The 23,846-nt window shown below is 44.3% G+C and overlaps 1 protein-coding gene across 1 annotated transcript; it reads right to left on the bottom strand.

Moving 5' to 3' along the window:
- Positions 1–2,180: 2,180 nt before the first annotated feature.
- LOC134901675 (putative nuclease HARBI1) lies at positions 2,181–7,030 on the bottom strand. Its single transcript, XM_063914334.1, has 5 exons — positions 6,071–7,030; positions 5,612–5,984; positions 5,282–5,303; positions 3,412–3,984; positions 2,181–2,285 (listed from the first exon to the last, which is right to left on the bottom strand). Exons 1-3 carry the CDS (start codon positions 6,813–6,815, stop codon positions 5,300–5,302), a joined length of 1,122 nt encoding a protein of 373 aa, XP_063770404.1. The 5' UTR covers positions 6,816–7,030; the 3' UTR covers positions 2,181–2,285; positions 3,412–3,984; positions 5,282–5,299.
- Positions 7,031–23,846: the final 16,816 nt, after the last annotated feature.

Raw genomic sequence — 23,846 nt, 5'->3', positions numbered from 1 at the left:
TGTGGCCACCTGACCAGAGAGAAGTGGCTAGCCATAATAAGAGCCACCCAGCATAGTATGTAAAGAAAAAAAATTGTATAATATTTATAGTTTGTTTAAATGAAGTGTCTTTTAGTACAGGTAACAGATATGGCGTAGAAATAGTACATTTAAAAAAGAAATAAAAAATCAAAGTCAAAATAAAATAAAAACAGTTTTTGGTAACAGTCTCAAATAAATAATGTACAATGTAAAAGTACAGTATACAGGCAGTTTTGCAGCCCATAAAGATTAGTTTTGAAATGGAGAGAGCAACATAGGTAGTGGTGACTGATGGTCCTGCTCCTAATATGTTAATGCAGAGAGTAATACTAATATGGGCACTTACACCTACCCGGCGGCGGTTAGCAGCCCAACTTCATAATGCAATAGGTTGACCTAAAGTGACGTCACCGCTGAGCAGAAAGTTCCCATCATTGGTTACAATGTAGCGCATAGGCGCTACATTGTAACACTGCCGTGTGCCGCCTGTCAGTGAGGACAGCAGCACACAGCTGATCAGGAGAGTGCTACAACGTGGCACTCCCTGATTGGCTGAAGAAACCCACTTAGCCAGAAGGCAAAGTGGGTTTCTGGCATTCGTGGGAAGGTGACCCATGTGCAAACATGGGTCACCTTTCAGTTCGTGGTCGGGCAACCGTTTTTTTGTTTTATTCAAGTACGTGGATTATCCCTGGATTTGCCGAGGAGCCTGGACCCCTGGATCTCGTGAGTAGAATTTATTCAACAGGTAGCCCTTGGATTCTACTGGAGAAGAGGACCGACCTGCGTGAGAACATAAGGTAAGTATGTATGTATGTGTGTATGTATGTAATAAAATTATACTTTCACGGTGTGTGTGTCTTGTGTTTTTTTGGGTATTTTTTTAGTGGTAGTACTACAGGTACCAGCGGGCCCGTTTTTCCGCCGCATGCTGGTACTTGTGGTTCTCCAAGTACCAGCATGCGGGGGAGGCTTGCTGGGACTTGTAGTACTGCTACTAAAAACAATATCTTTTATTTTACAACAAAGGCTATCAGCCCTCCCATCCGCAGCCCATTGGATGGGGGGGGACAGCCTCGGGCTTCACCCCTGGCCCTTGGGTGGCTGGGGGGGGGGACCCCTTGATTGAAGGGGTTCCCACTCCCCCAGGGTACCCCGGCCAGGGGTGACTAGTTGGATTTTTGATGCCACGGCCGCAGGGCACTATATAAAAGTGACCCCCGGCTGTGGCATTATCTGTCCAGCTAGTGGAGCCCGGTGCTGGTTTTAAAAATACGGGGGACCCCTACTCTTTTTGTCCCCCGTATTTTTGGGACCAGGACCAGGCGCAGAGCCCGATGCTGGTTGCTTAAATATGGGGGAACCCCTGTCATTTTTTTCACCATATTTCTGCAACCAGGATCGGCTCAAAGAGCCCGAGGCTGGTTATGCTTAGGTGGGGGGACCCCACGCAATTTTTTTTTTAAAAATAAGCACTTTCCCACCCCTTCCCACTGATATACATGCACGGATCTCATGGATCCGTGCATGCCTATCCAAACACGAATAAAAAAAAAAGTTCTGTTTTTTTTTAGCACTTTTTTACGAGTTGTAATTTTTCACGGCAGTGTTTGTTCTTTTTTTGCTTTGCACTTCTTAGTAAATGACCGAGATTCATACTTAAACAGCCGCGTTTTGACCGATGGTGTATTCATTCGTAATTTTTTACCTGAACTTGCAAAAAATTACGAATGCCCTCATCACTGCCGTGATTAGTGTTTAGTAAATGACCGAGATTAACCGAGATGACACTTTGAAGAAAAAACGGCATCTCGGTCAAAATCGGGAGCTTAGTAAATATACCCCTTTGTTGCCATAATTGGCCATCAACATGTCAAAGTGTAAAATTTTTTTTTTTTTTTTTTCACTTTTTTAATTTTTAAAGGTGTTGTTTGTGAATGAAGGTGTTTACATGTTTCTTAACACAATAATCTCCTTTTTTTTTTGGTAAAAATGTAACGTTAGATGTGTGTAATTTTTTGTACAAAACAAATTCTGCCTGCCAATCTGCTGATCCTTTTTTGCATTAATAAACACAACACCCGGTTAACTTTAATCAACTTTTTTATTTTTTTATTTGTTAATATTTTTTTTTTTTTAAAAATCAAAGAATACAACTCAAGCAAATTTTTGCAAATGGTCCACACAATCCATCATTCCTTGCAGGTGTTGGCGCATGGTGTAAAGTATCCCTGAAAAACTTGTGGGATCTCCAACTGCAACATCTGAAATTAAGATGCAACACAAACATTAATAACTTAATTACATTACTTATTAGCCAAGCAAGGCGCAAAGCACACTTAAATGCTGGCATGTCCAAACTGCTGGACTCCAGCTGTTGTGAAACTACATATACCAGCATGCCTTTACACAGTTTTGTGGTCAGGGAATGGCAAAGCTGTGTCAGGGCATGCTGGGATGTGTAGTTTCTCAACAGTTGGAGTGCCGCAGTTTGGACAGGCCTGCTTTAATGGCAAAGTTACTACATCCTGCCTGTTTTATGGTACAATCATTAGCAGAACACACAAGCCTGCTCAGCCTTTTTATCAGATTTTAAAGTGTTCCAGACCATGTGTTACATTTACTACTATGTGAGTTATATTTAAGATGGAACGTTGCCCATAGCAATCAAGCAAAAATATGATTATTATATTGTAGAAGTGGATCCCAATTTTTTAAGTATAATCTTATTGGTTGCTATGTCCGACATCCCATGTTAAAGATAACTACCATCTTCGTCAATGTGACACCATGTTGGCATTCATTCCCATTTGTTGTTTTATTTGTTTTTTATTTTTAGTGGGTTGGTCCTGCATCATCACACTGCATATCCACATCTTCAGAAGGCCAACATATCATAGCATTCCCACACTCCATGAAAGCTGCCCTTACTAAATAAGTGCAAACATGTTTGACTCGAACACTTATTAATTTTGAGAATGTAACTTTCACACAAAAAAACAGTGTGTCATTAGGCTGCATAACAAAGTGAAGCATGTGATTTTTAAGTGTAAATATTCAGACTACACAGGCCCAAGTGTAAAAGGCAAACATACTAAACTCCACTCAGGTCTAACTGTTTCCCAGAAAAAGTAACACATATAAACCCTGTTCTCCTGGCAACCCTGGCTACCTAATGAGTGTCAACCTAGAGTGGACACACAAAACATTGCACACATACACACTGTACATATAATGACACTCACAAATATGTAAAGGCAACATGTACACCATGATGAAATTTTTAAATATTTTTCCAGGGTCCAAGAATTCAAACAGTACAACACTGCATGTTTTGGCATTGTAAGTGTAAGTGGGTAATCATTTTTTACAAAATTAAAATATACTTACTTTCCACGGCAACATCCAGACTCCCGGAACGTTCGGCAGGGGCTTCCTCTGCCCATTCACTTGGTGGGGATGTTGGCTGGATGGGGGAAGGCGGCTGGATGGGGGAAGGAGGAGGGATTGGGGAAGGAGGAGGGATTGGGGAAGGAGGAGGGATTGGGGAAGGAGGCTGGATGGGGGAAGGAGGCTGGATTTGGTCCGCAATTTCAGAGGGGGGGTCTGATTGAGAGGGCGAGGGGGGCGGAGAAAAAGTTAAAGCAATAGAGGGTGAGGGTGGTTCAGATTGTGATGTTGATTTTGAAGGAGAAGGGGTATGGGAAGGAGGAGAAGGGGTCCCAGAAAGAGATGGAGAGGTGTGGTGAGAAGGGGAATGTAAAGTGGAGTGGGCCAGGGAAGCTGATGGGGCCTGGGAAGATGAGGGGGACTGGGAAGCTGAGGGGGACTGGGAAGCTGAGGGGGAGTGAGAAGGGGAGGGGGAGTGAGAAGGGGAGGGGGAGTGAGAAGGGGAGGGGGAGTGAGAAGGGGAGGGGGAGTGAGAAGGGGAAGGGGGTGGGGAGTTTTGCCGTTGTTGTTGTCCTAGAATGATAATATTGTTCAAATTGTTCAAACATGATAAATTACATAGTAATCAATTTGTTTTATCAATGTTCTGTTCATTGTTAAATTCTTTGTTTTGTTCCAAAGAAAAGCAAACATGTTAAGATCCTCTTCATGTTGGCCACAGCAAACAAAATGAGTCTAAAATTTAACTTTGAAGCTCATTCCTTAATCTAGGCAATTGAGTCATAGTGATTGGTCTCGGCAACATCACCAGATTACTATTCAAGGCACCTTATTATATAGCCTGCACTGATCTAGTATTGTGGATTAATTTCCTGCCTGCTTCTTATTTTTTGTAAACATGCACTTGTTTGGTGTTACTTTGCTACAGTCAGTACTGTTTTACCTAACCACACACAGTGTCCTAATTTCCATAAAAGGGCATTGCAGGTTGCAATTAGCCTACCACTTACTGTAAAATGTCTGCAAATCCAAGGGGTTTACAGCAGGTATTTAGTAGGCAATTGGCCAAAAGCATGTGCAGTGCAGGGGTGGCAGATATAACATGTCCCGAGAGAGTTTTTTTTTTTTTTATAATTTAAAATTATGGCCAGGGTAAATACATGCTGCTTTATTTTAGCCTTGCAAATTTTTGCACCTGATTTAACACACCCCACCCAAAACTTACTCTCTCTGCACATGTTACATATGCTTCCCCTGCAGTGCTCATTGTATTTAACAATTGTTACTTAAATTACGGAAGGCCAAAAATTGGAAAATAACACATTAGCACAATTTAGTGCAAAAAACTTATGTAAGGTAACTTACTTCGTGTATGCAGCGCACGGATTTGCTGGCGGATCTCCGCCAACAAATCGGGAGTCCGCCTACGGAGATCACTCCACCTCCTTTCGAGCTGGATGATTGTCCGCCTGCTGCGGACTCGCGTCCGCAGCAGGCGGCGGACCTCCGCGTAGGCCTCGCGCTTCACCCGATTGGGGATGAAGCGCCCAACGCGGCGGTCCATCACCGCAACCAGCACGCGGAGCTCCCGCCTGGTGAACGGTGCTGCACGCATCATGGCAATGGCGTTTTCCTTATTTGGGCATATATTTATAGTGTCTGTTAGCATGTGATTGGTCAAAAATCTATGTTGTCATTTCTATTAACTTTATTGATCTTTGCAATGCTGTGAAAAGCAGAGTGTTATTTGGCACGAGCGTAAAAACGCAATAGCAGAAGCGAAAATGTTTGGTACACAAATTTAAGCAAACAAAACACACACAGAGACACAGACTTTAGTTAAAAATACTAAACATATCTGTGTACTCACCACAGTTCGTGTGATCATTCAGCTGGACAGTCACAAAGTGTGAAACATTGAGAATCATTTGTTTGTGTGTTTGGTTACATAATCAGGATTTGATGATATAAAACAAATAAGGACACTATTTAGCAACATTACAGTATTTAAATTTCAAAATAAACATTGTAAGCTTAACGTGTTTTTGTATTTTGAACCAAAAACAATTACACATTCCAACACCACAAAATCCGTACCCAATCACTTTACAAGATCATACAAATTGAAATCATGGTTTATAAAACAGAAGCATACTGTGTTGTATTATTTGGGCACATATAAAATATATAAACACTATACCTGAAATATTCTGCTACAATTCTTGCCCTCACTTGGCTCCCCCTCCGTGTCACACTCCCCCCACCGAAGCGTGGCACAACCCCTGGCTCCTCATCAGGCAATTCCTCTGCCTGAGGAAGCTCTACACTACTCCTTACCGCGATATTATGGAGTATTGCGCACAGGACCACTATTTTACTTGCCATCTCCGGCGAATACATGATGTCGCCACCAGTGCGGTGGAGCACACGAAACCGCCCTTTCAGGACACCAATTGTGCGCTCCACCAGCTGCCTAGTGGCAGTAAGCGCGGAGTTAAATGCCATCTGTGGTCCTGGCCTGGGATTACGGTAAGGAGTCATGAGCCAGGGGGTGCAAGGATATCCACGGTCTCCTGTTGGAATAAAAGCAAAAATTTAGATCTTAAAATTTTAAAATGTTTTTTTTTTTTTAATCAAAAATATTTGAGCAACAACTCACCCAATAACCACATGTCTGGTCGTTGACTTGATCTTAATCTCTGCCATATCCCTGATTGTCTAATGACATACGCATCATGGGAACTTCCAGTAAACTTTGCGTTCAGGGAAAGGATCTGGAGGGATGGCCCACAAACAACCATTACATTCAGAGAATGAAACAGTTTCCTGTTTCTATAAATTTCTTCATTATGTTTTGGTGGCTGAATAGCTACATGTGTGCCATCCACAACCCCAATAACATGTGGGAAGCGACTACCACCTTCCGCAAATTGCCGCTTCACCACATCTAGGGCACCAACATCCAAAGGCATAGCAATAAATTGCTTAACACGCTTGAGGAAAGCCTGGCAGACACGTCGCAGGACCTTACTGAACTGGCCCTGCGACATGCCAACCAGGTCTCCAACCACATGCTGGAATGATCCTGTGGCCAAAAAATGTAACACTGCAAGGAATTGTGTCAATGGTGGTATTGCTGTAGGATACCGAATTTCAGACTCCAGATCACTCTCTATTATGGAGAGAGTGTCTAGGATTAGATGTGGTGGCAGCCGGTATCTACGCACCACCACATCATCTGGCATCCCAAAAAGTCTGACACGGGTTCTGAAAATTGGTGGCCTAGCACGCCTCCGTTGCCTTGGTTGATGAGGAGCCGGCTGTGGTTGTGGGGCTGGCGGTTGGGGTGGGAGTGCTGGCGTGGGTTGGGGAGGTAGGGCTTCTGCCGCAATATGTATTGACATCACACACTTTTTGGAGAGAATGTTAAGAAATGTAAAAAAAAAATAATTCAAAGTTTTCCAAAATTTTACACAATAACTGTTTTTACAATTGTGGTGTCAACTTACTGCAGGAGCGTACATTTTTTCTGTGTTGAATTCATGTCCAAAATGCAAAAATAAAAAGCAAATAAAACTAAATTTAATATTTGGATATAAAAAACATATATTAATGCAAAAAAACTTTATAAAAACAAAAAAACAAAAAAAAAAAAAGAAATTTAGTACCTAGTCCAGGAAAGACAAACACTACTTTGCAGATCAATCCTGGAAAACCCAAACACTTTGTTTAGCAAACTTGAAAAAAAAAAAAAAAAAAACTTTTAACAAACACAAACAAGCACCAACACAGGCCAAGGACACTTACCTGCTCCTAAAGAAATAAAGTCTTGTTTTTGTGGACCACACCCAAAAATGAATACAAAATTGGTTTTTCTCAACAATAAATAAACTCCTACAAGAGAACACAAATGACAGTCAAAAACAGCATACAGACACTTCCAACAAACAAGCTCCAACACAGGCCAACGACACTTACCTGCTCCTAAAGAAATAAAGTCTTGTTTTTGTGGACCACACCCAAAAATGAATACAAAATTGTTTTTTCTCAACAATAAATAAACTCCTACAAGAGAACACAAATGACAGTCAAAAACAGCATACAGACACTTCCAACAAACAAGCTCCAACACAGGCCAACGACACTTACCTGCTCCTAAAGAAATAAAGTCTTGTTTTTGTGGACCACACCCAAAATCGAAAAAAAATTTGCTTTTTCTCACCAAAAAGTAAACTCCTACAAGAGAACACTAATGACAGTCAAAACAAAGAAGCACGGGAATATTTTCACAAATGGACTTGCAAAATATATATGTGTTATAAAAATTTAAATATTAAAATGTATTAAAAAAACTTGCCAACACAAAAAAATAAAAAAAAATTCAGAATACTCACAAACGAAAATACGCACAAAAAATGCCACACTGTCTATATTCAAAACGCACAGAAAAGGACAAAGGTATGCTTGACAATTACTCACTCTGCCAATTCCACTATCACCTTCCCGCACAAGCCAACAACTCAAACGCCAAACTACCAACACTTACAGCATGCACAGTAGGCCCTTAAATAAGCAGTGCAATCATTAAACAGAATAACAGTGTACACCTGTGTGAATTAACGAGTCGCACGTAGGTATATAAGCGCACACACCTCGGCGTACACACGTCATCACAAGCATGGCTTCTCGTGAGCAAATCGCAGCAGAGATAGACCGCATTGCAGAGCAGCAGATGGCATTGCAGAAACAACGGCTAGAGTGTCAAAGGCGCTTGTTAGAATCCGCCTCTGCGGAGGTTGATGCAGGACCTAGTACTCTGCAAATTTCTGCTTCTGAACCTCAACAATTGAGTGTGGATACCCTGCCACACACACATAGTGAGCAAACTGAGGGAGAATTGACTTTAGCCACACAAACACAGCAGACAGAAGCTGCTAGTGAGGAGGAAGATGGAGATGACCAACCTGAAGAAACCTCACAGGCTACCTCCAGACGGAAAAAAAGACAGCCTGCATTCACTAAGAGGGAGTTGCGTGTCTTGGTCACGCAGGCCATGTCCAAAATACATAGGGGCCCCAAAAACATGGGGGCTGCTTCCAAAGAACGCATCTGGAGAGACATCACAAAATCTGTGAATGAAGTTGGCTCTGTCGTCAGAACATCACAGGAAGTGAGACGACGGTAAGTGCTTCTTGACAATCCTTTTTCTGTGCTAAGTTGCATAAAAAATGTAGTTACATGTCATGTTATGTCTAGCAAACACAAGCAGAACATGTGTGCTATATATTTACTTTGAACAATAAGAAGACTCAACTTTTTCCCTCTTTCACAATATTTATGTAGGTGGGCCGACTTCAAATCCCGCCTGAAGGCAAAGAGGGCTGCGGAGTGGAATGCCTCAAGGGCAACAGGGGGGGGACCACCTGTCGCTGTGGAGTTTACTGACTTGGAGGAGATGGCGATGGCCTGTGTGAGTTATGAGGAGGGCCAAGGGGTGTCTCATATGGACACGGACCTGCCTGAGATTCTGACGGGACATGACTTGGAAGGTAAGTTTACACATGTATTTGTCTGAAATTTGAACTGTATTAATAATCTTAAACTAATTTTGACTCCAACTTTTCCCCCACACATTCTTCTATTTGCTTGCCACAAAACACAGCACAGGGGGGTGAACAGTTTGAGTCACAGGCCGGTTATGTGGTTGAGGCTGAGGTGGAGGGACCTAGTGGGTCTGCCAGTGTGGGCCAACAAAACCCACCTATGCAGGTTCCTACTGGCCCCCCCACCCAACCCTCTGCTATCCCGGAGATCCTGCTTGAAATTGCTAGGTATGGTGAGAGCCTAAACACATTTCAAGACGGGGTCATCCGGGAGGTAAGCCAGATAACTGTCCGGCTCACTGAGATCCGAACCTGTGTTGAGCAAGGTGTTGCTCAACTCTGCCAAAGTCTGGCAGAGATCAGGCAGGCCCAAGAACAACTGGCCTCCTCAAACCAAAGCCTTGCAACTAACATCTTGCAAGGGCTCCAGGCCATCGCTGTCTCCCTTGCCCACAGTGGCAGAGAGCCAACCACATCGGCTCCCTCCCCTGCCCCTGCCCAGGAAGAACAGGACACTGGGCAGGCCCAACGAAGGTCACTCCGCAGACCAAGCAAAGAAGATCAGCCTCAGGCGGGGCGAAAAAGAAGAAAGTGATGTCTCTCCAGATGGGCAGCACCCATGTTTTTGTAGTTGCCTCTATGTTATTTTGGACTTGGCTTGTGTGGCCAGAATGGATCACTCCCTCTTAGTGAAATGACTTTTTTCTGTTTGGAGGAATTGTAGCCTGTGAGTTTCTTTTAACAAACAACAGAGCCATCTTCCTCTCACTAGTGTGCTGTGTATTGTTGTGTTTGTGTGGTGGATACTAATTATTTCTCAGTTTGTCTCAAATTTTTGTGTGGCAGGGTGTGAAATATGTTGAATTTATGAATTTATAAGATACTTTTGTCAGAAGCAGAAATTTGCAGAGTACTGAGTTCTGCTATATAATTTTTGTCAGTGCCATCTGCTTGGTGCTTGGTCTATCTCTGCCTGTGAGACTCATGTGGAGCCATGTTTAAATGTTGGATAATATTATTACTGTAATAAAAATAAAAAATAAAAAATGTGTGCAATTTCTTGAAGGTAATGCATTAGCAAAATCTTAGTTACCAAAAGATTAGGTCAACATATAGACACTTGGTGACCAATCTGCTAATTCTCCTTAAAATTAAACAAAAATGTTAAAAAAGGTATGTTTTGCACCACACTTTAATGTCCATATTAATAAAACAGACACGACAACTTGATAAAATATCTTTGGACAACATGACATCATTGAAAACATTGACAGATGTTAAAAACATATATTATTGTGACTTTTAAAAATAAAACATAGTGTATGCGGCATTATGTGGGTGTTGGTTAATTAATCAGAATGTTGCAGAATTATATAACTTTAAAAAAAAATGTAACTTGTTTGTATTTAGTAGTCTAACACACATTAAAACATTTCGTCACAATGCTTACACACCAAGTTAAACACAAATAACAACCTTAGTTAACAGTGTGTGAGATTAATATGTGAGTAGAATAAACATGTAATGTGTGTTCAGTCAATTGCTGGTTGGTAACTTTCATGTGCTCAGTAATTAACAAGTAATTGAACATCAGATGAATGTGCTCTCCAATTAACTGCTAATTACTGCATACACACTTGTACCAGTACTTCGCAAATGTAGAGTAACTGCAGACCTACTCTGCTGCTGCGTGAATGTTGCTACGGTTTCCTATGTTAGTTTTAACAGCGACAAAGTTTATTTGCGAAAAACACGCCCATTGCAAGTTGCATACTCCCACACAGTACGCCCACTTTCACGCCCATGTCGGAGCATTGCGAAGTCTCGCCTCCGCCACGCCCACGCCACTCCTCGTTTTCGTTTGGCAGTTACGGCTTTTTTTTTCCAAAGTAATTTTGCACAGTTGTCGTACGTATGTCTTCGCGCATGCGTAATCACGCATTTGCGCATGCGCAGATACTTACATTTCGGACATTTGCGATGCGATGACTCTTAGCGATCAACTCGGAATGAGGGCCATGGTTTTGCCCAACTGCTAACAAATGTGCTGCTGCGATCAACTCTGAATTAGGCCCAATGACCCAAAACATACTGCGAATACAACCCAGGAGTTTTTTTTAAGGCAAAGTAGTGGAATATTCTGCAATGGACAAGTCAATCACCTGTTCCCTACCTGATTGAGCGTGCATTTCACTTGCTGAAGACAATACTAAAGGCGAACATTAAGAAACAACAACTGGAGACATCTGCAGTAAAGGCATGGCTAAGAAAAACAATTGGAAACCCAGCGTTTAGTGTTGTCCATGGGTTCCAGACTTCAGACAGTCATTGCCTGCAAAGGATTCTTGGTACAGTATTAAAAATGAACATTTTATTTATGAGTATGTTAATTTGTCCAATTACATTTGTCCAATTACAGGACTGTGTATGAAAATGGTTGCAATTCCTAAATGTTTCATACAATAATTTTGTTCAACTTCTTGAATTAAATCTGAAAATGTGCACTTCAGTGGCATCTAAATTGTTTATTTTCAAATCCATTGTGCACCACAGATCCAAAATTAGGAAAATGATGTCAAATATATATATAGGCCTAACTGTATAAGCATATTAAATTGACTGCTAAACCTGTGACTTGTCTTGGGGTTGCTTTCACATGCAATGTCCATGATTTGAATGACCTTAACAGGACCATAACTAGGGGTGTGCGAGTGTTATCACCGCACAGTGCACAGGGCTCTGTGGGTGGCACTCTCATTGCACCATGGCCTTTGCTGCTGGCTAGCAGGGTGCGTGGAATGGTACACTGCAGCCAGTATCACTGCAGCAATGTCCCCTGGAGCATCCTTTCAGAGCATACTTTGGACTCTTGAGACAGGCACCCTGCCGTAAGTACAGTTGCTCAGAGTGTGGTGCTGCACATCCTGGTGCTTGGTGACTACGCCCCCTCTGTGTGATGTCATGCATTTAGGGGGCGGGTCCAGCACAGTGCATCATTGGTCGTTAATATGAGAGCTTTGATTGATGATGTGCTTGGTAAAGCCCTTGATGCTTTATTTGGGTTGCAGACATGTACTTAAAATGATTTCCTTCCCCAAGGTTATTTACCCGTTTACACATGTTGCCCATTCTTTTAACCACAGCTGATAGGGATTTTCAAAATTGTATATTGCATCATAAAACTCCCATGGATTATTTTGCTGATGCTTAAGTAGACCCTGCCTAATGGCGATGTCAATCTCCCTAATTTGAAAATATATACCAATGCTTGTATTTTTAGATATGTCTGACTGGCTGCATAACACATATCTTTATATGGACCCACACATTGATCAATCTTTCCTAACATCCCAACATCTCATTTATTTCTCCACTCTCATAGTCAGGAGCTCGCAGATGAGGTGATCCATAATCCTTTGCTAATGTCTGCCTGCCTTTTTACTCAAAAATGCTGGAATATTAATAGCCATACTCATCACTCGCTCCATGTTAGCCTGAGTTGGCAAATACATTGTGGTTTCCATCTCTAACCGCAAGGTTAATAAAGGTGAACTTTGTGGTTCACATAGGATACAGAGTAGCAGTTCTCACCATTGAACTTTTCCACCATTGAAATCTATGAGGATGGGTTTGACTGACAGCTCAGCCATTCAGAGTCAATCACAGGGCAGCTTTTACAGTGGATTACTCTGATTGGATGGCGGGTGATTCTTTTAGTGGAAGTGACCCTTGATTTGGGTTTGTGGTTTGTTTGTTTTTAACCCCTCTGACTGTGGCATTACCTACCTTTCTAGTGGAACCTGCTGCTTTTTAAAAAAATTACATGGGACCCCTATATATTTTTTCCCTCTGTATTTTTGGAACCAGGACCAGTCCAAGAGCCCAGTGCTTGTTTGTTAAATACAAGAGGACCGCACGCTTTGTTTTTCCCTGAATCTTTAGAACCAAGACCAACTCAAAGAGCGGGGCTGGTTATGCTTATGGAGGGGGACCCTACACAGTTTTTTTTACTTTATTTCACACTTTACACTTTCAACACATTTACACAGAGAAACCTGCACGGCTGTCATTGATCTGTGCATCAATAGGAAGTCACTGCCAGTTACATGGAAACCACTGAGCCAGTGCAGTCACACAGACTGCAACTGGCTCCGCTGAGCTTACTGAACTGAAGTGGCGAAATTTACTGTAGGTAAAGTCCACCACTGGTCCTGAGGACTGAGTTTGAGAACCACTGTTCCTTGCTTGACCCTACAACCCATAGGCCACTTAGAATACATGATATTAGGGAAAAATATTCTATTCCACAGTCTCAAATTTTAGCATTATTGCAGACCCAACATTACATGGGCTCAGTGGTTCATGCTCTTTCCCACAGTGACTGTCTGGACTCTCGACTGGCTGATACAAAGGCTATCTCATGCCTTCTTGTGCCTCTGTTGGCCATGTCTGGGTTAGGGATGTTAGGAAATATTTTTCACAATTTATTTTGAATTTTTATACTTGCTAAATTCATTATTATTTTCTCTGTGTTTCCTTTGTTCTCAATACTGCTTATTTTCCAGTGTGTGTTTGGTGTGTTGCATTTATTCTATTACTCCAATAAATGAAGAAAAAAACATGTTTTAAATATAGCCCTGTGACTGTGAGTTAACGGAATATTTAGGGTGACTTGGCAGGCCAGTCATTCGAGTTATAAAAAAAAAAAAAAGTATTCATTTTGGGCACCCTCTTTTTATATCTTAATTGATTTTGTGCCCCCCATTTATATATGCTCTTTTCTCCCTGTCCATTTTGTTCTTCTGTTCATTTGATTCTTCTTAATTTCCATGTCCGGCAGCTCCTTTCTTTCCTTAGGGAATGACACATAATAACATTTTATATAATATTTTGAAACAAAAAAATGTTTCCTTATTGCAACGGAATAGTTATAGTGTACAGTTCTTCTCCTTCTGGTACATGTCTTGCCAATGTAAACATGAAATTGGATAATCAAATTAATTTATGATGGGAGCTTCTAAAAAATAATTTCACTGGAAATTGTAGGACATTTGAAACCATTTGCAATTTAAATTGTGATTGTAAAGTGTGTGGTAACTTAAGACTGAAAGTGGCATTCTGCTTCCATGCTTCATGAAAATGTAACATTCATGGTTTAGTTATTCTGTATTAAGCACTCATTATGTGGAAGCATTTGTGGAAATTTGCACTTGGCAGCACTGAACAAATATGAGCTGGTTTGAAGAAAATACACAATAACTCTAAATCAGACTCCTCACAAATTTAAAAACACAATAAAGTTTTTGTTTTCATTTAATGCATTGACCATGCTGCCAATTCTGCCTTGTATAAGTCACTTGCTGGCAAGCAGAATGGTTTTTACTGTCAAAAGAAATTCATGTTTGTAAAGTTATTTTTAATGTGTGTATGCATTAAATCCAACTGGCATGGCTATCTTTTTAAGAACAGATAACTATGCCAACAAAAGCCTCGGAAAAGGGGAATGTTACCAGAAAAATGTCTGTTGCAGACTTTTTGTATAAGTTTACAGACAGACAGCTCTATGCACTGCATGTATAAAATTGCCAGGGATAATTCTAAAGATATTTTAATCTCCTATATTATTTTCAATGAAGGGGTCTATTTCATAGGGGTGTGCCTATTAATAGGAATAAGCCCTTAATGGCCCGCTATTAAAAAAGCTGTTCAACTGCTGATTGCTGTTGCCCAGGGCTGGATTAAGGAATGTGGGGGCTCCAGTTCTACGCATTTGTGGTGCTCCTACCAATGAGTTTTCATAATGACAAATAGCGCCACCCATATACCACACAGTACCCAGGGCCGGATTAAGGGCCACATGGGCCTGGAGTTGAAGATAATCAAGGGCCTATTGTGAGAATCGTGGAGTGTGATAATCGGGAAGGTGTGACAAGTGCTGTGTGGGTGTGGCCAGAGCCATATGGGCATGTACTCCCCTACAATATAAGCCTCAATGTCTCCCTAATTATGTAAAAAGAGTAAAATTGGATCATTCTGTGGGAAAAATAGAAATAGAATCTTAAGTGATATGAGTTAGGGCTAACTATGTGGACAGCTGAAGGCTGAGAATCATCATAAAAAGGAAAAAAAATGGCTGCGCAATGTGTTAGGGCAATATAAATGAGAGCTGACGTGTAGGTAATATAAAATGATCCAATAATCCAACTGATATTGAATTATTGATTTTTAATGTGTTAAATCAAATGTTATTAGTATAATAAATCATTTTATATTACCTACACGTCAGCTCTCATTTATATTGCCCTAACACATTGCGCAGCCATTTTTTTTCCTTTTTATATCTATTTCTAATTGAACACGCACACAGTGTTCTGTGGCAGCGCAAGTGGCAGAGTAATTCCAATTACAATACCCACATGTCTTGTTATTAGAATTTGAGGCGCTTTTTAGCAGTTTTTTGTCACTGTCTTTTCGTGATCATCATCATCATGCTGCCATGATGATGGGCCTATTTTTATGTGGGGGCCTGGAGCTGGAGCTCCGTCTGCCCCATGTTAATCTGGCCCTGCTTACATCCAAATGTAAATGAGCTTCAAAGTTAGTAAGATCTACTTGTTGAAGAAAAGACACTGATATTTTGCAGAATTTGTTTGTGTATTGTGCTTTACAAGAGGTTCCATAGACTGTAAGTGGCCACGAGAAACTTTATTTAAAATGCATGTAGCTATAGGGATCATTGTGCCTTATAACCAATGCAGGAAAAGGGCACTGATGATCCCATTTGAATGTATGTATCTGTGATTAACAGCTGCATAATGGGGTTAAGGTGCAATCAGGGAGATTGCTGGACTATTCAGGGAGTTAGGGAGATTGCTGCTATTTCAGGGAGTCTCCTGCAGAATGAGCGAGGGTAGGCAAGTTTAACTGCTCTGCAGAGGAACTTAATTGAGGCAGAGATTCTAATTGTATGTAGTGCAGGTGATACTGTGTTTATACCACATATACCCAGGGGCGTAGGGAGGGTGGTTCCGGTGGAGCCCGAGCTCCAGGCGCCCAAGACAGTACAGGGAGCCGCAGCTCAACTCCACCGGGACCTCCATCTGGCCACACGGAGCTCGCAGCTGTCAGTCACTGACAGCTGCGAGCCGACGCAGCGTCAGCTCTCTACCTCCCTCCCCTCCACCCCTCCGTGCTTTGTGATGCACGGGCGGCTGACGTCATGACGTCAGACGCCTGACGGGAGGAGACGTGCCGCAGCCAGACGGGACAGAACTGCGGAGACGGAGCAGCAGGAGCGGGACAGGTGAGTATTGTTTTTTGTGTTGTTTTTCTTTGTGTGTGAAGTGGCGCTACCAGGGGGCACAAACCAGGGGGCACAACTACTGGGGGCAAATATACAGGGGGCACAACTACTGGGGGCAAATATACAGGGGGCACAACTACTGGGGGCAAATATACAGGGGGCACTACTACTGTGGGCAAATCTGCAGGGGGCACAACTACTGGGGCAAATATACAGGGGGCACAACTACAGGGGGCAAATATACAGGGTGCACAACTACTGGGGGCAAATATACAGGGGGCACTACTACTGTGGGCAAATCTGCAGGGGGCACAACTACTGGGGCAAATATACAGGGGGCACAACTACTGGGGGCAAATATACAGGGGGCACTACTACTGTGGGCAAATCTACAGGGGGCACAACTACTGGGGGCAAATCTACAGGGAGCAAATCAACAGGGGGCTCAGCTACAGGGGCACAACTGCTGGGGGCAAATCTACAGGGTCACAGCTACAGGGAGCACAACTACAGGTGGCAACTCTACAGAGGGCACAACTACAGGGGGCAAATCTACCGCTGGCACAGCTACAGGGGGCACAACTACTGGGTCCATAACTACAGGCGGCATAACTGTGGCGATGCCCCTTCCCTATGAAGCCATGCTCCTTTTTTTGCCTATGTTTCACCTGCGGGTATGTGTGTGTGTGTGTGTAGGGGGGCGCAAAAAAGGAAACTTTCGCTCTGAGTGCCACAAGGTCTAGAACCGGCCCAGGTGGCCACACCCCCAATTCAGTACAGGGAAGAGGGCGCCGAAACATACCTTGCTCCAGGCACCATGACACCTTGCTTCACCTCTGCATATACCCCTTATACCCATCATTTTTTTTTTTTTTCAATCTAAGCCCCTTCAGTTTCCTGTAAGCATCTGCTTCACTATAATGAACACCAAGTCACTCAGGGCTGCAGGCATAGATCTTAGGACCAGCTGCTACAAGTATGGCACAGGTGTCACTGTCACTGGTGACACCCCCGGAGAGGAGGGGAGGGAGATGGTAATGCAGTGCGCACTGCAAATCCGCTCAATAGCAAAAAGGCGGCATAAACTCATAGATAGGGGCGTGGCCTGAATCTCCATTTTGTGGCTGCACCCGGGGACTAGTGTGTGCGCGGTGCTGGCTCCTGCACAGTGACAGGAGCTGTGTGCTGCACGTAATGTCACAGTGCAACACCCGGCTACTGTCACGGAAGCGGAGCCGACACTTTGGTGTCACCCCTTGGCGGGTGACACTCGGGTGCGGGCCACACCCCTGTTGTGACGCCACTGACCCATGGGAATCTTTACGTGGCTTACCCATGTGTTAGTAGCCCCAAGCATCTTTTGTGTTAGTCTCTGAACAAAAACTCCAAATATTGCTTACAAATACATTTTGTGATCAATGGGCCTAATTCAGTAAGGATTGCAAATTCTGCTAAGTAGCAGAATTTGCAATCCATTGGATTGCATGCTGGGGGCCGCCCATCGCAGGGCAAGGCCGCCCAGCACGCCGCCTCTCCCCCTTGACCACAATGAAATTGCAGTAACAGTGCAATTTCAGTGTGATTGTAAAACATGGGGTGGCCTCCTGTAGGTGCAGCCTGGATTCACCTGCAGGAGGCCCACTACCATTTTTGTGGTCACAGCAGCTGCATGTGACGTCATGCAGCAGCCCTGACCAAGCCCCCTGTTCCTCCGTTGCCGCCCCCATTTTGAAGCCTCGCCCTTGGAAATGGAGCGTTGCCACCCCCCACCCCTGATTGACAGGTAGAGGCGATCGTATTTTCTGCGCGGTGCCGCAGAAAATGCTAGCACATGCGCAGGACGGGCCCTGCACATGAGCCTATATCCTCTTAGCAGTATTTGCAGTTGGATCGTTTATTGTGTTTGCAATCCAACCTGAATCAGGCCCTATGTGTACAATATAAAATATACATCACAATATTAGGTACCACTAAGCGAGCAAACTGCGGGCAAACGCTAGTAATAAAAATATTCAGTTCTAAATGTAATAGTTTTAAATAATAAGTGAAATCACATTTCCCTTAGGTTAGTCATGTAAAAGACAACAAGGGCCTCAAACCAGAATTAACCAGTCTTAGCTGGTCTGGTGGGTGTGTGAGGTCATGCTGTGATGCAGGGATGTGCAGTCAGGGGAGGCAGTTCCTCCCCTGTAATAACGATTAAAATAATAAAAAGAAGATATTTATAGCACAGATTCTGTGATAAATATCTTCTTTTATTATTCTAATCATTTCCCCCCTGTGTATGTGGCTGCGTGTGAGGGTATGAGGCACCTCTCCCGCTGCTAACACTAAAAGTCCGGGCAGCGGGGGCGGGCAGGGGGCAAGGCCAAGCAATGGGATGTGAAAGCCCATTGAAAAAGCATAGGGAAGAGGCACCTATACTGGTGCATCAATGACAGGGGCGTGCATTCAGCCCCGATTAATGCACGTCCCTCTCAGTCCCCCAGATGTGATTGGCCCAGCGGATCTAGTGCTGGATCCGCTGTCCAATCACCCACAGGTGGCACTGGAGGCGGAAGTGGCGGCGCCTGTGTGTGGTGGGTGGGTAGGAATCCCCACTTCGTTCCGCCTCCGGCGCCGGCTCCGTCCTCCCAGCCAGCAGCAGCACTCTCCCCTGTCTGTGCTCCTCCGCTCCCAGCCAGCAGCATCCACAGTGAGTACATAATCTCTCTCTCTCTCTCTCTCTCTCTCTCTCATGAACCCTCTCCAGCAGGGACATAATGCTCTGCTGCTGGTCTGTTCTTTTAATTTATGATTGCCGCAGGCACCTGTGTTGAACAGGTAAATGGGTAAATGGTGTTTCAGCACAGGTGATGACAATCCTAAATCAAGAGGGAAGTCCTGAAGCAGTGCATTCTGTCCCTCCTGGAGAGGGTCATGTTGAGAGGTATTTTCTCTCTCCCCTCCCTCCTGTGGATTACTTTGTAAGTTTAATTTTCATTTTTACATGTACGCCTATTGGATTCTACATGGACAAGTGGACGTGACCTGCGTGGGATGTAGGTAAGTAATCTCTCATTTTTACAGGGACCCCTATTGCATTCTACATGGGCAAGTGAACGTGATCAGCATGGAATGTAGGTAAGTATGTGTGAGTGTGTAAGTGTGTTTTAATTTTTACTTTCAAGGTGTGTGTGTTGTGTTTTTATTTGGGTATTTTTTGTTGTTTTAGAACTACAGGTACCAGTTGGCCCGTTATTTCCCTGCATGCTAGTACTTGAGGTTCTCCAAGTACCAGCAAGCAGGGGAGGCTTGCTGGGCCTTTTAGTTCCACAACAAAAAACAATATTTTTTTTACACACTTATGGCTATCAGCCCGGCACCCACCGCCCAGGGGTGCTGGGGACAGCCTCTGGATTCACCCCGGCCCTTGGGTGCCTGGTGGAGGAGGGGACCCCTTGATTTAAGGGGTCCCCACTCCTCAGGGGAACCCCGGCCAGGGGTGACTAGTTGGGGGGGTAATGCCACGGCCGCAGTGACCTACATAAATGTGTCCCCCGGCTGTGGCATTATATCCCTGGCTAGTGAAGCCCGGTGCTGGTTTTAAAAATACGGGGGACCCCTACATCTTTTGTCCCCCATATTTTTGGAACCAGGACTGGACTAAGAACCTGGTGCTGGTTGTCTAAATATGGGGAACCCCTGTCCAATTTTTTCCCCAGTATTTAAACAACCAGGACCAGCTCAAAGAACCCGAGGCTGGTTATACTTAGGAGGGGGGACCTCACACATTTTTTTTTTACATTTTTTTACCCATTCAGACCCTTCTCCATTAAGTTAAAGGAAGCCCTGGACAACAAAATTGCATTCATGTCCTCCTCCCACTACCTTCTCAGTCCCAAACACTAATTTTTATTTATTTTTCTATAAAAATGTACAATATATCACAAGTATGATGAGCAGGCAGGCAGCGGGCATTGGCGGCATCGGACTGAGATGCAAATTAGTGGCGGAGGGCTGGGTCAGTTGATGGTGGTCGAGTTTGTAAGCCATTGGCGGTGGCAGCGGGCATCGGCTCAGTGGCAGTAGCGGGCATTTTTTTAGGCAGCGGTAGGGGTCATCGGCAGTATTCGGTGGACATTATGGCTGTAGTGCCTCACCAGCCACTGACCTCACCGTACGCCACTGCTGTGATGTTATAATGGCAACTGCCTAAGTCAAGGCTGTGCTATTGCTGTCCCTCGCATATGCCTCCAGAGGCCTGGCACAGCATAACAGCATAGCACACTGGTAGAAGGTTAGTGACTGGACAAAGATAAGAGCAGCTTAGTCTGAATCCTCAGCAGACTTTTAGCATGACTATTATAATATATGACTTATGACCTTAGGGACAGCATAGTAATGGATAAAAACAAAATCTCACACCTACTGGGACAGTGCTGTTACTTAACAAGCACAAGCGGCTGCAAATGGGCCATTGGAGAAATTTGAAGAGCGCTGTCTAGATTAGAGATGAGCGCCGGAAATTTTTCGGGTTTTGTGTTTTGGTTTTGGGTTCGGTTCCGCGGCCGTGTTTTGGGTTCGACCGCGTTTTGGCAAAACCTCACCGAATTTTTTTTGTCGGATTCGGGTGTGTTTTGGATTCGGGTGTTTTTTTAAAAAAACCCTAAAAAACAGCTTAAATCATAGAATTTGGGGGTAATTTTGATCCCAAAGTATTATTAACCTCAAAAAACATAATTTACACTCATTTTCAGCCTATTCTGAACACATCACACCTCACAATATTATTTTTAGTCCTAAAATTTGCACCGAGGTCGCTGTGTGAGTAAGATAAGCGACCCTAGTGGCCGACACAAACACCGGGCCCATCTAGGAGTGGCACTGCAGTGTCACGCAGGATGGCCCTTCCAAAAAACCCTCCCCAAACAGCACATGACGCAAAGAAAAAAAGAGGCGCAATGAGGTAGCTGACTGTGTGAGTAAGATTAGCGACCCTAGTGGCCGACACAAACACCGGGCACATCTAGGAGTGGCACTGCAGTGTCACGCAGGATGTCCCTTCCAAAAAACCCTCCCCAAACAGCACATGACGCAAAGAAAAAAAGAGGCGCAATGAGGTAGCTGTGTGAGTAAGATTAGCGACCCTAGTGGCCGACACAAACACCGGGCCCATCTAGGAGTGGCACTGCAGTGTCACGCAGGATGTCCCTTCCAAAAAACCCTCCCCAATCAGCACATGATGCAAAGAAAAAGAAAAGAAAAAAGAGGTGCAAGATGGAATTATCCTTGGGCCCTCCCACCCACCCTTATGTTGTATAAACAAAACAGGACATGCACACTTTAACCAACCCATCATTTCAGTGACAGGGTCTGCCACACGACTGTGACTGATATGACGGGTTGGTTTGGACCCCCCCCAAAAAAGAAGCAATTAATCTCTCCTTGCACAAACTGGCTCTACAGAGGCAAGATGTCCACCTCATCTTCACCCTCCGATATATCACCGTGTACATCCCCCTCCTCACAGATTATCAATTCGTCCCCACTGGAATCCACCATCTCAGCTCCCTGTGTACTTTGTGGAGGCAATTGCTGCTGGTCAATGTCTCCGCGGAGGAATTGATTATAATTCATTTTAATGAACATCATCTTCTCCACATTTTCTGGATGTAACCTCGTACGCCGATTGCTGACAAGGTGAGCGGCGGCACTAAACACTCTTTCGGAGTACACACTTGTGGGAGGGCAACTTAGGTAGAATAAAGCCAGTTTGTGCAAGGGCCTCCAAATTGCCTCTTTTTCCTGCCAGTATAAGTACGGACTGTGTGACGTGCCTACTTGGATGCGGTCACTCATATAATCCTCCACCATTCTATCAATGTTGAGAGAATCATATGCAGTGACAGTAGACGACATGTCCGTAATCGTTGTCAGGTCCTTCAGTCCGGACCAGATGTCAGCATCAGCAGTCGCTCCAGACTGCCCTGCATCACCGCCAGCGGGTGGGCTCGGAATTCTGAGCCTTTTCCTCGCACCCCCAGTTGCGGGAGAATGTGAAGGAGGAGATGTTGACAGGTCGCGTTCCGCTTGACTTGACAATTTTGTCACCAGCAGGTCTTTCAACCCCAGCAGACCTGTGTCTGCCGGAAAGAGAGATCCAAGGTAGGCTTTAAATCTAGGATCGAGCACGGTGGCCAAAATGTAGTGCTCTGATTTCAACAGATTGACCACCCGTGAATCCTTGTTAAGCGAATTAAGGGCTGCATCCACAAGTCCCACATGCCTAGCGGAATCGCTCCGTGTTAGCTCCTTCTTCAATGCCTCCAGCTTCTTCTGCAAAAGCCTGATGAGGGGAATGACCTGACTCAGGCTGGCAGTGTCTGAACTGACTTCACGTGTGGCAAGTTCAAAGGGCATCAGAACCTTGCACAACGTTGAAATCATTCTCCACTGCACTTGAGACAGGTGCATTCCATCTCCTATATCGTGCTCAATTGTATAGGCTTGAATGGCCTTTTGCTGCTCCTCCAACCTCTGAAGCATATAGAGGGTTGAATTCCACCTCGTTACCACTTCTTGCTTCAGATGATGGCAGGGCAGGTTCAGTAGTTTTTGGTGGTGCTCCAGTCTTCTGTACGTGGTGCCTGTACGCCGAAAGTGTCCCGCAATTTTTCTGGCCACCGACAGCATCTCTTGCACGCCCCTGTCGTTTTTTAAAAAATTCTGCACCACCAAATTCAAGGTATGTGCAAAACATGGGACGTGCTGGAATTTGCCCATATTTAATGCACACACAATATTGCTGGCGTTGTCCGATGCCACAAATCCACAGGAGAGTCCAATTGGGGTAAGCCATTCCGCGATGATCTTCCTCAGTTGCCGTAAGAGGTTTTCAGCTGTGTGCGTATTCTGGAAAGCGGTGATACAAAGCGTAGCCTGCCTAGGAAAGAGTTGGCGTTTGCGAGATGCTGCTACTGGTGCCGCCGCTGCTGTTCTTGCGGCGGGAGTCCATACATCTACCCAGTGGGCTGTCACAGTCATATAGTCCTGACCCTGCCCTGCTCCACTTGTCCACATGTCCGTGGTTAAGTGGACATTGGGTACAACTGCATTTTTTAGGAGACTGGTGAGTCTTTTTCTGACGTCCGTGTACATTCTCGGTATCGCCTGCCTAGAGAAGTGGAACCTAGATGGTATTTGGTAACGGGGGCACACTGCCTCAATAAATTGTCTAGTTCCCTGTGAACTAACGGCGGATACCGGACGCACGTCTAACACCAACATAGTTGTCAAGGACTCAGTTATCCGCTTTGCAGTAGGATGACTGCTGTGATATTTCATCTTCCTCGCAAAGGACTGTTGAACAGTCAATTGCTTACTGGAAGTAGTACAAGTGGGCTTACGACTTCCCCTCTGGGATGACCATCGACTCCCAGCGGCAACAACAGCAGCGCCAGCAGCAGTAGGCGTTACACGCAAGGATGCATCGGAGGAATCCCAGGCAGGAGAGGACTCGTCAGACTTGCCAGTGACATGGCCTGCAG

Source organism: Pseudophryne corroboree, chromosome 1 (genome assembly GCF_028390025.1).
Source record: "Pseudophryne corroboree isolate aPseCor3 chromosome 1, aPseCor3.hap2, whole genome shotgun sequence".
Classification (NCBI taxonomy): domain Eukaryota; kingdom Metazoa; phylum Chordata; class Amphibia; order Anura; family Myobatrachidae; genus Pseudophryne; species Pseudophryne corroboree.
Note: the sequence above shows the minus strand (reverse complement) of the source record. Positions and strands in the feature narration are given on the sequence as shown.

Excerpts from the sequence above, each read along its gene's own strand:
- LOC134901675 (XM_063914334.1), bottom strand. The coding sequence starts at position 6,815 with ATGTCAATACATATTGCGGCAGAAGCCCTACCTCCCCAACCCACGCCA. Across the intron at positions 5,985-6,070 it reads ACCAGACATGTGGTTATTGG|GAGACCGTGGATATCCTTGC; the intron begins GTGAGTTGTTGC and ends TTATTCCAACAG.